The sequence below is a fragment of the Mesocricetus auratus genome, unplaced genomic scaffold (assembly GCF_017639785.1).
Source record: "Mesocricetus auratus isolate SY011 unplaced genomic scaffold, BCM_Maur_2.0 Super-Scaffold_4256, whole genome shotgun sequence".
Lineage (NCBI taxonomy): Eukaryota > Metazoa > Chordata > Mammalia > Rodentia > Cricetidae > Mesocricetus > Mesocricetus auratus.
The window spans coordinates 36225832-36240066 of record NW_024429182.1 but is presented as its reverse complement, the minus strand read 5'-3'; the positions used below and the strand labels follow the sequence as shown (position 1 = coordinate 36240066).

Here is a 14235-nt window from a genome sequence, read left to right as displayed (position 1 = left end):
CACCGGACATGCACTCACGCCCGGTTTACAGATACAAAGACTGGACAGGATAAAAGAGTACACTGCCTGAGATCAAAGAAGGAGTAGCAAGTCAAAATAATTCAGTCAAGTCTGTGTGACGTCAGAGTTACAGATTGATACTTAACTGTCCCTAATTCACAACACAAGACTTCTGTTACTTAGAATTCACACAAGAGAAGTATGTTTATGTGCCCAATACACTGTGTGTGGAATATTCAAAACATCTTTCTTTGTTAAGAGCAAAATTACAGAAAAAATCCATGAAAAGAATAAAACATTGAATGTGCATATATATAGAATAATGTTTAATGTACATACATATATTTGCAATGATGTTGAATATACATATACATAGAATGATGTTGAGTGTACATATACATGGAATGCTGTTGAATATGCATACATATGGAATCATGCTGAATGTACATACACAACACTTCTCGTTGCTACTGAGCAACAAAAGAACCAGTTGAGTTTCATACAAAAACACAGATGGATGTTACAGAGATTCCCCGGAAATAAATACTGACTTCATTCATAAAAGCCATCTTCAGGTCAAGCAAAACTAGTACATGGAGAGGGGAATCAAATGAGATTCCCTTGGTGGAACCAGTTCTATGGTGATACAAAAGTCCACCTTTCTATTCAAATGGGATCGTGTGATTAGATGACAACACAGAACTGAATAGTATATTTTAAAATGGCTGAAATGGATTAAAAAACCCTCAATCTTAGCATAAAAAATAGCAAATAAAAACAAAGCAAACCATTAAACTCTTCATTTGAAATTTAAACATAAATCTGTATATAAATTAGACTTAAACAAAAAACCATAAACATGACCACACAGAAAATGTTTGATAATGACTATGCAGACTTTCTGTATGGAAATAATCCAGAAAAAAAGTTCTAAGCTCCAGTTCTTAAGAAAACTCAGAGTTGCTGGGCAGGTGGATCTCTGTGAGTTCAAGGCCAGCCTGGTCTACAGAGAGAATTCCAGGACAGACAGGGCTACACAGAGAAACCCTGCCTTGGGGGTGGGGAGTGAGGAGGTGGGGGCTGAGAGTATCTTTCCTTCCCCCTTCCCAGCCCTTCCTTCCCAGAGTCATTTGCAAACTGAGCACTGAATAGTGTATCCAACTAGTATTTTTCCCAGACCTTAGATTAAAATCTTCACTTAGGGCTGGGGTTGTAGCTCTGAGGTAGAGAGCACTTACAGTAGCAGAGCCCTGGGTTGATTTGTTTGATTGGTTTTTTTTTTTTTTCTTCCCCCAGCAGCCCAGAAAAGAAAGAAAATAATTCCTGATAGAAGCTATATGCAACTCTGGACCAACTTGGGGGGAGGGGGGCTCGCACTCTTCAAGAGTCTCCAGCTGCCTGTTTTGCCCTGGTAACAGTAACATGAGGAGAGTAACAAAACTCAGTTCCATACCTGGGAAATTTCAGGGAGTGTCTAAGAGGCCACAAATCTCTCTCCCCTCTTAAAACTCACCCAGACACTAACCAGAGCAGCCCTGGGACACAGAGTGCTTCCCCTGAAGCCATGCTCAAACACTCTGATGTGCCTGACTTGAGGCTGAAGTCGGAGAGCATGCCCTTTCACAGTAGTTAGGAAGGAGGAAGAGCCCCCTCCCAAGCCCCAGTCAGCAGTCTGATCTTTGGCCTGGCTGGAAGAGACCAGAAAAGGCTCCCAACTGCAGTCTGCTGCCCCTTCTGTGCTCAACCCGGCAAAAGTTCACTCTGGGGAAAGGTCTATGGCAAAAGACGAGGGTGTGGGAGGCTCCCCATATGTAGCTTTGCCTGGGAAGGATGGAGAAAAGAATGAAGATGGGTTCTCCAGGAGTCCCGCAAGAACGCTGTGTTTAGTGGGGCTGAAGAGGACCCGAGTTCAGTTCCCAGGACCCACATCACGAGTGTCTTTAACTCCAGTTCCAGGACATCTAATGCCCCTGGCCTCTAAGTGGGTACCTGACTCACATGTACGTACTCCCCCAAACACACATAATTAAAATTAAGACAAAATCTCGAAGCTGGAGAGAAGACTCAGTGATTAAGATTGCTTCTTGCTCTTCCAGAGGACCTGAGTTCAGTTCCCAACACCCCTATCAAGCAGAACACAATTGCCTCTATCTCCAACTCCAACGGATAGGGCCACTCTCGTGGCCTCCAGGGCACCCACACACATACACATTAAAAGTAAAATAAATCAAACTTATCTTATATAGTAAGGGCTGGAAAGACTGCTCAGTGGTTAAGAGCACTTGCTGCTCTTACAGAGAACCTGAGTTCATTTTCCAGCATGCACATGGCAGCTCATAACTATCTTTGTAAGCTAGGCATATTGGTACACACCTTTAATCCCAGCACTCCAGAATTGAGTCAGGGGGATATCTGTGAGTTCAAAGCCAGTCTGGTCTACATAGTGAGCTCCAGGACAGCCAGAACTACACACAGAGAACCTCTCAAAAAAAAAAAAAACAAAAAAACAAAAAAACCTCTAACTCCAGTTCAAAAGAATGTGACATTCTTTTCTTGCTTCTAGAGTACCAGGCAAAAACGTAGCACACAGACATACAAGAAAGTGAACACTCCTACATATAAAGCAAAAATTTCAGGGAGGAAAAAAAAGGAAAAAGGAGGAGATAGCAGTCACTACTGGCTTGAAGAGGGACGAGAGCCTGCAGGCGCTACACTTGTACATTATTCAAGCTGCAACTTAATAACAGATCTTTCCGCTCCTCTGGGAGCTAAGCAACTACCAGGCACAACCGGAAGGTTGCCTTTGAACAATATTTCTTAGTATGTCTTTCAGGAAGAAAAGAAGGAAAGATCCAATGGATCTCTTTTTAAAAGAAAAGAAACTCACAGAAAAAAACACAGCTGAAACTGCAAGTCATTTGGAACAAGGAACTCCCAATTACCTAGAATGTTCTCTAGACTCCACACCCAAGCACTGAGATCACTGGGAAAGCTAAGGACCTCAGAAAACTGTTGGCCATCAAAACTAAGTAGAACTTAAGTGTGTGACTTACATAAAGGGACCAGTTTGTTAGCACTGCAGTCGACTCTGCTTCCATGCCTAAGCCAAGAGTTCTGCAGCTAAGTACCACAGTGCACCCAAGTACCACGGTGCACCCCTACCCTTCCACCCCACCCCCAAGCCCACCCTCATCCCAGGACTCTGGGAGGCTGAAGCAACACAGTAACAAGTTTCAGGGAGCACCATCTCAACAACACCATAAAGAGAAGCCCAAGCCCATCTCTACAATTTTTTTGGTAAGGTTTTTGGCTCACAAACTATCATCCACTCACTACATAAGGATTCGCTCTCTTGAGTCCCTTAGTCTGAGTCATGCTAGCTATGCCTTCCCAAATCAAGTCAATTTGATAAGTACACAGCGAGTATGACAGATGCCCGGGGCCTACCACTATGACTCACACAAGGGCAGGGCTGATGGTTGATGGGAAGTGGCTGATGGTATGTATGCATCAGAGGTGATAAGGCTGGAGTAAACAGGGACAGGTGCACACTAGCCAATCCCAAACAGGAGAGCAGCTGACTCCAGACTGAAGAGGGCTAACGAGGAAGCATGCTCGTGAAACTGAGCTCATCAGGAAGTCCTTTAGTTTTGCTCAGATACTCCCTCGAATAATCTCCTCATTCTACTCTGCTAGATCCTCCAAAGACCTGAGAGTGGCAGATGACTTCTCAGGGAAACATTTATGACTCCTCAACAGTGAAACTCCATCACCCAGGTTCTCGGGTGCTAGCCTTGTAAGGAAAAAAGAAACCGACTTAAAGCTGAAATGAACGTGTTCCTTCAGTTCTGTGCTAGGAACTGCTCTCAGCTCATGGAAACAAATTACTACATTCAGATACTAAAGAGCAAGCTGGGGCAGTCTGACAAATTTCTTTTCCCTTCCTCCAGAGAGCAACAAAGACCGTAGAAGCTCCATGCCCTACAAAGACCAATTGCTACTAGAAAGCATTATCTCCCTGTACTGTGTAAGTCTCCTCTATATTTAAAAACATTCCATCCTGCAAGGGAGCTTCTTAAGCAGAGAGGTGAACAACAACAAAAAAGCTTCAAGAATTCCCTGAAACTGAACAGACTCACTAGGCCCCACCCTGCCCAGCTGCAAAGAAGACTCAGAGCTACCTGGAAGACATTTAGACCACCTGAGGCACCTGCAAACTCTCCAGTGCGTTCCAGGTTCCCAGCTTTTTTGAGTTGTCACCCATGCTGGGGTGGGTCTTGGTAATGCAGTTGTCTTGGTGTCATTTCTGCTCACGTAAGTAACCCCTCACCCATATTCTTGTTAAGTAACTCCAATGAAGTTCACTGGTTCACTAAATTGAACTTTGGTGTTATCTGTACCACTAAAAGTCGGTCTGTCATGGGTTCCCTACCTGGAGTGAGTAGAGAATACGTTTCATATCAATCACATCTATCATCACCCCCAGGCGAGGTTTGTCACGTTGCACCCTGATCACCTTCACCTTCAATGCAGAGAACTAAACTATCTGTAACACTATTAACGCTATCTATCTTCACTATAATGGCAAAAATGTAATTGAACCTTCAGTATCAGTAACAACTATAGTCTAAAAACTGTTACAACCACCAAAAATCAGAGCCCTGGTAGCGACAGATGTCTCAGCAGTTAAGAGCACTGGTTGCTCTTGTAGAGGACCAGGGTTTGGTTCCCACCTTTTGCAAGCTCACAACCACCTCTAAGTCCTGACCCAGGGGATCTGACTCCCTCTTCTGGCCTCCGAACGTAGCAGGTACTCATGTGTTGCACAATATACATGCAGAAATAAATAATACAGTAATTTTAATTTTAATAAGTACCTTAGCATATTCCGGGCCCTGGGTTCCACCCCCAGCTCCCTGAGACAACAAAAGGGATGGGAGGTATTCATTCATAGATCTGTCAAGATTGCATTTTCACCATTAACTACATTTACTGCCTCCCTTGTACAAAGCAGGAGGAGGAGAAACATAAATTAGAGGCCACACCCATGAAAGTCTAGTTAGGCTAAACATTAGTCTAAAGTTTAAATAGGCATCTTACAAAATATATGCCACTATGGAATGACGCCAGTCTGCATCATGTTAAAGACCTGACTTTAGCCATCTGGCAGGTGCACTCAACAAATCCATGTGCTGATCTGAAAGGGCTAAATACAAGTCACTAGCCAAGAAATGACTAACACAAGTCACTAGCCAAGGGCTTAGGACTCCTCACAAAAAGCCCCATGGGCACACTACAAGAGAACTTTGTGATTCAAACTGTCTCCTCTTCATTTTTATTCACTAACCATCAATATGCATCTCAATTGCTAAGCCAAAACAGGGGTTGTTTTCCACCTCAAACTCTCTAGTTCCTCTAACATCCCTGTTAGAGCCGTTTTCACAGCTCAATAGATGCACCAATGGCATAAAAACTGGGCTCCATCCCAGCACCATAAAGCAAACTCATTAACTAAAAAACAAAATTCCTCCATTCACCACACTTTGGAAAGACACTGAGAAGTTAAAACCACTATGTGCCAAACGTCTGGTGATTGATCTGCATTCTTCTAGCCACTTAAAAACGAAGTGATATTCCCCAGGAGTACTTCCTCACTGTCACTCCACTTTATCACAAAAGAATGAGCAACATTTGGTGAGCCAACATCTGGTGACTCGACACCTACTTGTAGAAAGCAGAGATGTTAAGAGTTTCACATACACACCATGGGCAAACACAAAGAAAGGAACTGAGCAGAAATGGGGGATATACACTTTTTTTTTTTTTTTTTTTTTTTTTTTTTACGAGACAGGGTTTCTCTGTATTGTTTCGGAGGCTATCGGTCCAGCCTGGCCTCGAATGCACAAAGATCCACCTGCCTCTGCCTCCCGAGTGCTGGGATTAAAGGCGTGCGCCACCACCGCCCGGCGATATACACTTCTTAAAGACAGTTGATGGTGTGTGTTTGGCTCCTGAAGGTATGGAGGGGCTACACTCAGAGTTCTCCAGAACCAAGACACACGTTTTACACAGTTCTGCCCAAGTCTCAGATATCAAAGGGAACCGCCATACTCTAGTTCTTACATGCTAATACTACTTGTCATGGTAAGTCTACACATCTTAATACACTCAGTTCTACTTGACAATTATTTTTGTCCTAAGTAAGCTATCTATTATGGTGGAAGCTTCACCCCAGCCCCTGACATCCATATACCCAAAGAGTCTGGGATGCTATGCTGGAAGCTTCTCCCCAGTCCCTGGCATCCATATACCCAAAGAGTCTGGGATGCTATGCTGGAAGCTTCTCCCCAGTCCCTGGCATCCATATACCCAAGGATTTGATTTGGATTGCTGCATCGACAGAAAGGCTTATAGGGGTGCAGAAACTTTTCATATCTAATCTTGAAATAAGAGGGACTGGTGGCTGACTTTGTTTTCTATCCTTCACATGACATTAATGTAGAAAAACCAAAAAACAAAATTCATCCTTTTCAACAAACTAATAAAAAGAATTTAATCCCTGTGGAAGAGAATTATTGGACTGGTTTTGGTGGTGATGGTGACTTGTGTTTATTATGAGACACAAGTTGCCCTGGCTACTCTAGAACTCACAGAGATCTATCTGCCTGCTTCTGCCCCTAGAGTGCTAGGATTAGAGCATATGCTACTACAACAGGCTGGGTTAGTCTGTAGGTGTTGTTTTATTGCTTAAAAATATTGGGCCAGGTGTTGGTGGCACACTCCTTTAATCCCAGCACTCGAGAGGTAGAAGCAGGTGGATCTCTAAGTTCAAGACCAACCTGGTCTACAAATCGAATTCCGAATTCCCACAGAGAACCCCCCCTCTCACATACACACACACACACACACACACACACACACACACACACACACACACACACACACACACACGGCTGGAGAGGTGGCTCAGAGATGAAGAGCACTTGCTTCTCTTGAAGAGGACACAGGTTTGATTGCCAGGCCCACATGATCACTCACAACCATCTGTAACTACAGTCCCAGGGACTCCAATGCCCCCTTCTGGCACCAGGTGCATAAGCAATACAGCCATGTAAACACAGCGTCATTCGCATAAAATTAATTAATTAATTTTTAAAAATAATTTTCTATGGCCCATGCCTTTAGACCCCACTCAGGAGGTAGATGCAGGAGTTGAGAACAGCCTGTTCTACAAGAGTTAGTTCCAGGACAGCCTCCAAAGCCACAGAGAAACCCTGTCTGGAAAAAAAAATTCTAAACCAGGTGCGGTGGCACACACCTTTAATCCCAGCCTCAGGAAGCAGACAGGTGGATCTCTGAGTTGGATCACAGGGTGGTCAACAAAGTGAATTCCAGAACAGCCAGGGCTGTTACACAGAGAAACCCTATCTCAAAAAAGAAAAAAGAAAAAAGGTAACTAAATCAATAAACAATTTTTCACCTGCAAGTCTGTATGCACTACAAATGGGTAGATACTCTAGGGGAAAAAAAAACTTACTCAAATTGCTACATATTTAGGAGTATCAAAGTCCTTAGTGGTTTTTCTGAGCTCACAGGTAAATGACCTTGGAGAAGCTTGGAGATAATGGCCAAGATAACAGGTACCATTCGTAACACAAAAAACCAGGATAGAGGCCTGAGTATACAGCTCAGTGTTGGAGTGCTTGCCTGGCTCATGCAAGGCCCTAGCCTAAGTTCCCTCCTCAGATCAGGAACACCACTGCCCAAGTGCACACTGCCCTCCTAGTGCTCTGGAAGTTAGGTTTAAATTCTAAGAAGCATATGTTTAGATCAAGTGGGGGGGAAAAGAGCACAGAATTCCAACCCACAGTTCTGCATTACCCCAAACTGCAAGCTTTCTGACTGCTTTTCCGAGTACCATCCCACAGGTGTGTGAGCTGTGACTAACAAGGCAGGAGTAGGCATCACAAAATTTCCTGTGTGGGTTAAATGGACACTAATGGCTTTCCATTTCTTAAGTTGTGTGAACTTCGATGTGCTTAGTTCACCAACTGGCGCTAAATTGGGACTCTAAATATATGGCCCTGTACCAGCTAACATGCTAATTCTGCTTCCCTCCACCCAAGACTGGGGAAACCAGGTATAAGATAGCACCCTACCAAAAATCACCTCTACTCTCAACATCAAAACTTCTGGCCCAAGGCCAATGTGACCAGAGGTCTTTGCATCCTTGGTTGTTGTTTAGGGTGTAATCAATGGGGCATTTTATTGGGAGGCAGCTATCGATTGAGAGAACTCTTTAATTTGGCCAGGCTGCTTAATGGGATTTGTTTTAGGGATTAGGCAAGGAATTCCCTAATGGCTAATACTCTTGGGAGATGCTGAAAGGTTGAGTGGTTATTAGTTCTTCCCAATTCCACAGCTGCCCTATGCACCCACACTTCAAGCCACTGCCCAACCGGAATGTCTTTTTAAACAACTTCTATTGTACACAAAGCTACAGTGACCTAAAGTGACCCCCCCATACACACACCTAGCTTCAAGGATCTGTCTCCTTCAAAAAAAAAGAAAATGGTGGGAATCTTGCCATCTCCCAAGCACTTAGATGTATTTTGTCAGAGTGCTTACTCCGCACCTAGGAGATGTCTGCTTAGTTGTGATCTGCTGTCAGTGTGCAAGGAACTAGATCAAGGGTTAAGTAAATGTAGGCAGAAGTCACTGGAAATGAATTCCCCGGAGGGCAATAAGATGAATCTGGTCGTGTTCCTAAGCAAGCTTCATAAATTTACTATGTAGGGAGTGGAGTGGAGTGTTTGCTATGAGAGCAGCTCCCAGGCCTGTTACGAGAACTGGGCCAGGACCACTATTAGTACATTGGGAGTTTCAGTGATTTCCCCCTCCCAAAGGTCTGTTACTGGCATTCAAGGCCCCCCAAAGAGATTCGTACAACACTTTCTGTGTCTCAGATTTTTCATTGGCAACTATCTGGCACCTCCTATCTACACTTCTAGACTTCACCTCCTGAATCAACCCCAAATCCTTCATTTAAAACCCCACACTTAAATTTTGGGACCAATGACCACTGTGTACCTAGCAACCCAATCTATGCCAGTGCACTGTGAGGTGAATGCATTCCCAGCCACTCTCGACAGTGGGTGACATCAGGAAGTGTCTGTTCATGTGTTCTTTCTTCCCTGAAAGAATCCCCGAAGGGATGGAGGCAGAGAGGACAATCTCACCCTTTGTTGCATTTCTGAATAGCAGAGTGTGCATCTGTATTAAACATCCCCTCCTTCAGTGCCAGAAATCATGTAAAGCCAGATCCATCTAAAGCAGTCTACCATGCTGGTGTCACTGAACTCCCACAAGCAGAAACCCAGTCTTAGTCAATTCTGGAGCTCCTCAAAGTGACTGGCACTAACTAGGTGCTCATGTTAGCTCGGTGGTACTGAACAGCTACCGCTGGAGATACCACTCAAAAATATGCTTGAGGCCCTGGATTCAGTCCCCAGTGCCACACACCCACAGGAGAGACAAACACACACACACACACACACACACACACAGAGAGAGAGAGAGAGAGAGAGAGAGAGAGAGAGAGAGAGAGAGAGAGAGAGACAAAGACAGAGACAGAGACAGAGACAGAGACAGAGAGAGTTGTAGGAGAATGTGAAAAGGAAAAAAGCTCTCCCTTTTGTCAATCTTTCCTAGAAGATATGGGGTGGGAAGAGACAAAACTCTAAAGTCTCTTGGCTAAAGCTCCCTCCTCATCCACAATAACAGCATCCTGTCCATACACTACTGGTCTCTTTATTCCTTGCACATTTCCCTAACAAAACTAGGGATGTGCATTCCCCACATCGAAGCAGCATTATTCAAGAAAATGTATTGAATTCGCTAATACATCCTTAACCTAAGCAGGAAATTAAGGGGCACTTGTCCACAAATGCAATTACTTACTAATTTCTCAGCTAAAACTACCTTCTTCCCAGGTGAGCCTGGTAGGGCAGCTCTACTGGGAGGATAGATGGACTTTTTTTTTGTAATGGGTTGTGGGCACAGCCAACAGACCACCTAGGAAGCTGTGAAGAGGTCTCTTCCTCTCTCCTGGGATTTGGCAGTGAAGGCAGGGAGTGTGTAGCGCAGGGCAGTTTCTGGGAGGGGATGACTCTTCCCTGGGAACCTCAGGAAAGCCACAACCATTATTACTCAGGTCAGACAGCCGCCAGAGAAGAAGCTCAGCCTGCGAACTAAAGCTAAAATAGCAGGGAAGGCTGTATTCCATTACTGAGTCCAGGAAGGTTCCCTCCCAAGTTCTTCACATTTCAAGAATGTGAAAAAGCCTGAGGTCGAAATCCCTGATTATTTATACCGTAAAGTAAACTACCGTGTAAAAGCGGAAACCTGACAAATGGAGACATAAAATAAAAGGGACTGATGACAGGTAATATACTCCCAAAATACAAACCATTCATTACTTCTTTCTGGGGCTTCTTCCGAAACCCCATCTCCATCCCTTTCTGCAAAAGAAGTTGTACCGCAGAGGCAGCTGACTGAAAAGGAAAGTGAGGATTTGGGTAGCAGAGTCCTCGGTTTCTCTCAGGACATGGCTAGAACCTCTGCATTAAGTTGGAAAGAGGACACACACAGGCGTTCAGTCGGCGACCACAGGCACAGAAAGTCTTGGGAACTGACACCAAGGCGCTGGGTGCCACACTTTCCCCGACTTGCGATTTCATCTCAAAGCCAAGCGACTTCAGAGAGGCCACAAGCCATCAGCGCCGTCCTAGCAATCCTCGCCTTTCTTGCACCCGGGTCCCCCGAGGAGGACCCTAGTCATCTACAGCCCAGAGAGACCAAACCCGGGCACAGAGGGGAGCCACGAGGAGCCCACCCGCTCCCACGCAGCCGCTCGCTGCCAGATCCGGGAGGAAACTTACGCGCAGCCAGCCCGACAGCTCCCGCCGCGGTGGAAACCCGCGGTCTCCCCGCACCGGCATCTTGCGCGCTCTTCCCGCACGTCCTCCTCGCCGCTCAGAACCACAAGCTGCAGCGGCGGCCCGTACGCCACCACGGGGAGCCTCCCCTTTGTCCCTCCTCCCGCGGCGCAGCCGGCCCGCCCCGCGCCCAAATGCGCCCACGCCGGCCTCCCGGCCGGGAAAACTCCAACGGCCGCTACCACCCTCGCCGCCGGGGGATGGCTCGCCGGCGCCGCGCCCGAGACCCCGCGGCGGACAGTGTCATGCGCCCCGACCCCCAGCCGACGACGGAAGGCCTGGGGCGGTAGGAGGTCCCCGAGTTCGTGCGTCCCGCCAGCACCCCCGCCTCGCTGGCCGGATGGTTCGCTCCGCCGCGCGCTTAAGAGCCAGCAGGTCCAGCCGAGCGCGCGCCCGGGGAAGCGCTGCGCGTTGGCGAGGCTGGCCCGCAGCCGCCGATGTCCCAGAGGTCGCGCGGCGTCCTCAGGGACGCCTTTTAGAGAGAACCTCGCAGGGCTTCCCACAGGCAGCGAGCGCTCTTGTTCTCTTCCAGAGAACAACTGGGGAAACCCCGAAGCTTTGCGTCGGAAAAATGCCCGCGGGGTCAGCCGGCACAGACAAGTGTTGCGCCCCAAATTTTGCAGCTCCACTGCTGACCCAGATTCCAAAGGTACAAAGGTCACAGAACTAAATAGTAAATCCGGGCTTTTTAAGGCAATGCCGACCAGGTTACCTCCTTGGCATATCGCCAGTAACTCCAATAAAGAGATTGAAATCACCCTCCGTCGCTAGCGTATAAAAGACAGTAGCTTGCAAGGCTGATGATCCAATAGGATTTATTCAGTTCCCCTCTGTGCAAGAATCGTGTGCTTTAAATAAACTGTCCTATTGTAAGAGCACATCAAGTATTTAAAGTCAAAAGCTGATACACTGATTAAACCCGTGATTTGGAGTCAGAAGACAAAGCATTGCCCACCTCTGTCCCTCCCCTAAATTGGAGAGCAAATTCCAGCCTAGGCCCATAAATAGATAGGTAAGAGAGCCCAATGCGGAGATCCAGATGCCGGCGGGCTCTCTGAGAAGTGGCTTCACTTCCTGTCTAATCAGAACAAGTTTGGCAGTATATGTGGAAAAACAAGTCTTGCAGATGCTGCCCTCAAAGCGTTATGCTGCTGGCCTCCTTTGGAGTAGGAAGTCCACGCCTCTGAGTAAGTGCAGTGAGTAACATTTCTCACTTTATCTCCAGTCTCCAGTGGGACACGGCGCATTGTATTACTCTCCTGATCTAAGTACCTATTTAAAAATAGTTCCCCAAATTAGGTGGTGCCGGCTTATAGTGGTAATGATGGCAGTCACACCTTACTTTCACGAGCTTATTACGTCAACAAAGCATCAACAAAGGAAGAAAGGGTCCAGAACATAGCAATTACACCTGTTAAATGGTTAGCTTTTCCTCCCTAGACTGGGGCTGTCCAATTTGAGCAGCCCTTGCCACCTGCCTGTATTTACATTTCACTTTCAGTTAGCTAAAATGAGAGGCAATGAACATCTCAGTTTCTCAGTCATACTACCTACATTTCCAGGGCTGACAGCCACATGTGCCTAATGACTACACTGGGCAGCCCAGATACAGAGTATCTGACAAATGATGACAGATTTATATGCCATAATACCACTTCTTCTAACAGAACACCTGAAAGTAAGCAGTTTATAAACTTGATTCAATTGTTACACTTTCTTTTTCCTTCTCTTTTCTTTTCTTTTCTTTTTTTTTTTTTTTTTTGGTTTGTTTAATTTTATTTTTCGAGACAGGGTTTCTCTGTGTAACCCTGGCTGTCCTAGAACTCACTTTGTAGGCCAGGCTGGCCTGGAACTCACAGAAATCTGCCTACCTCTGGAGTGCTGAGGTTAAAGGTGAGCCAGCACCTCCCAGCTTTTACAAAGGCTTTGTGATGGCAGTATTAGCCATACAACTCTGGTACATATGACAAGCTCTTGCTATGTAGCGCAGGCTATCCTCAATCCAGAGATTTGCCTGCCTGAAGCTTTGAAATGCTGAGATTACAAAGCATACAGCCACCACATCTGACCCTAAATTAATTCCATTCTTCTGAGAAGCAATGTATTTCATGGTGATACAATATTTCAAACCGACTCCTGGAATTTGTTTAACCTCTTTTTTTTTTTTTTTTCTTTTGTGGCAAGATCTCACTATGCAGATCTGGCTAGCCTTTCTCCTAACTCAGAGAGTCCATTACAGCAGACAATTAGCAAGCTCCTACTGATATGGGAGGGTGGGGTTCAGGGAGAGCTTCCCAGACAAAATAAAAGGAAAAGGTCTTCTAGGTGAAACTAATAACATGTAAAAACAAAGAACATGGGCTGTGGTGGTGCACGCCTTTAATCCCAGCACTCGGGAGGCAGAGGCAGGCGGATCTCTGTGAGTTCGAGGCCGGGCTGGACGGATAGCCTCCGAAACAATACAGAGAAACCCTGTCTCGTAAAAACAAAAAACAAAACACAAAAACAAAAAACAAAACAAAAAAAAAGAACATGGACCCAGCAGCCTTTCCCTGAGGATACCATGTTGTGATGGGACCCAGGACAGTAGGTGTTGAGCCCCTTTACAAAAGTGGGATTCAGTTAGCATTTTGTATAGATCTCTGTTGTCTTCTGGGAAGATGGGTTTGGCAGTTAGGGTCTGAGGAACAGTGGTGAGAATTTAGTTTGTACCTACTACCATTGTGAGAAAGCAGGGAAATATGATGTGGCCCTGAAGTCAGACAGAAGGAAGCCGGATTCAAATGAAACTGAGGAAGTGGTTGAACGACTGAGCAGTTGTGAGAGACCAGAGGGAAGTGAGCCCAGCATGACTGGCAGGTTTATGGCATACTTGGGTAGACATTCCTTTGACCACAGTGGAGAATTCAGGAGAGGGAGCTTACCTTGGGAGGGGCCTCAGGAAGGATAATAAATGAGTTTATTGAGACACAACCGTCAAGATGGATGTGTCACCCAGGTGGACAGGAAGGATTAGTGATCACCTGGATAAAGAGGCCTGGGAATCATAAATGAGTTGTGAAAGTTGACGTCATGAGAAGGGATGAGCCTATTCAGACAAAGATGTAGTTAGAGGCAAGAGTGGACCAAAGACAGGAGCTGCCTATGGGGATTCCAGTGTGCAGGGAGTATCATGAACTCTGCAGGATGCAGAGCAAGCCTGAAAGGACAGCCTAGGGAGGAATGGTGCAAATGTCAT

General features: G+C 45.9%; 1 protein-coding gene across 4 annotated transcripts in view; it reads right to left on the bottom strand.

Annotated features, from left to right (window-relative positions):
* Positions 1-14235, bottom strand: part of Tjp2 (tight junction protein 2) — a 121246-nt gene that overhangs the window by 61162 nt on the left and 45849 nt on the right. The window contains exon 1 of one of the 4 annotated variants that reach the window (XM_040746267.1): positions 10941-11246. The exons of 2 other annotated variants lie outside the window; for them this stretch is intronic. In XM_040746267.1, the coding sequence (XP_040602201.1) occupies positions 10941-11000 (60 nt within the window). In that variant the 5' untranslated portion in view covers positions 11001-11246. Of the gene's footprint in view, positions 1-10940; positions 11247-14235 lie in introns of those variants that run through there. One more of the 4 variants, XM_040746251.1, reaches the window with a different exon arrangement.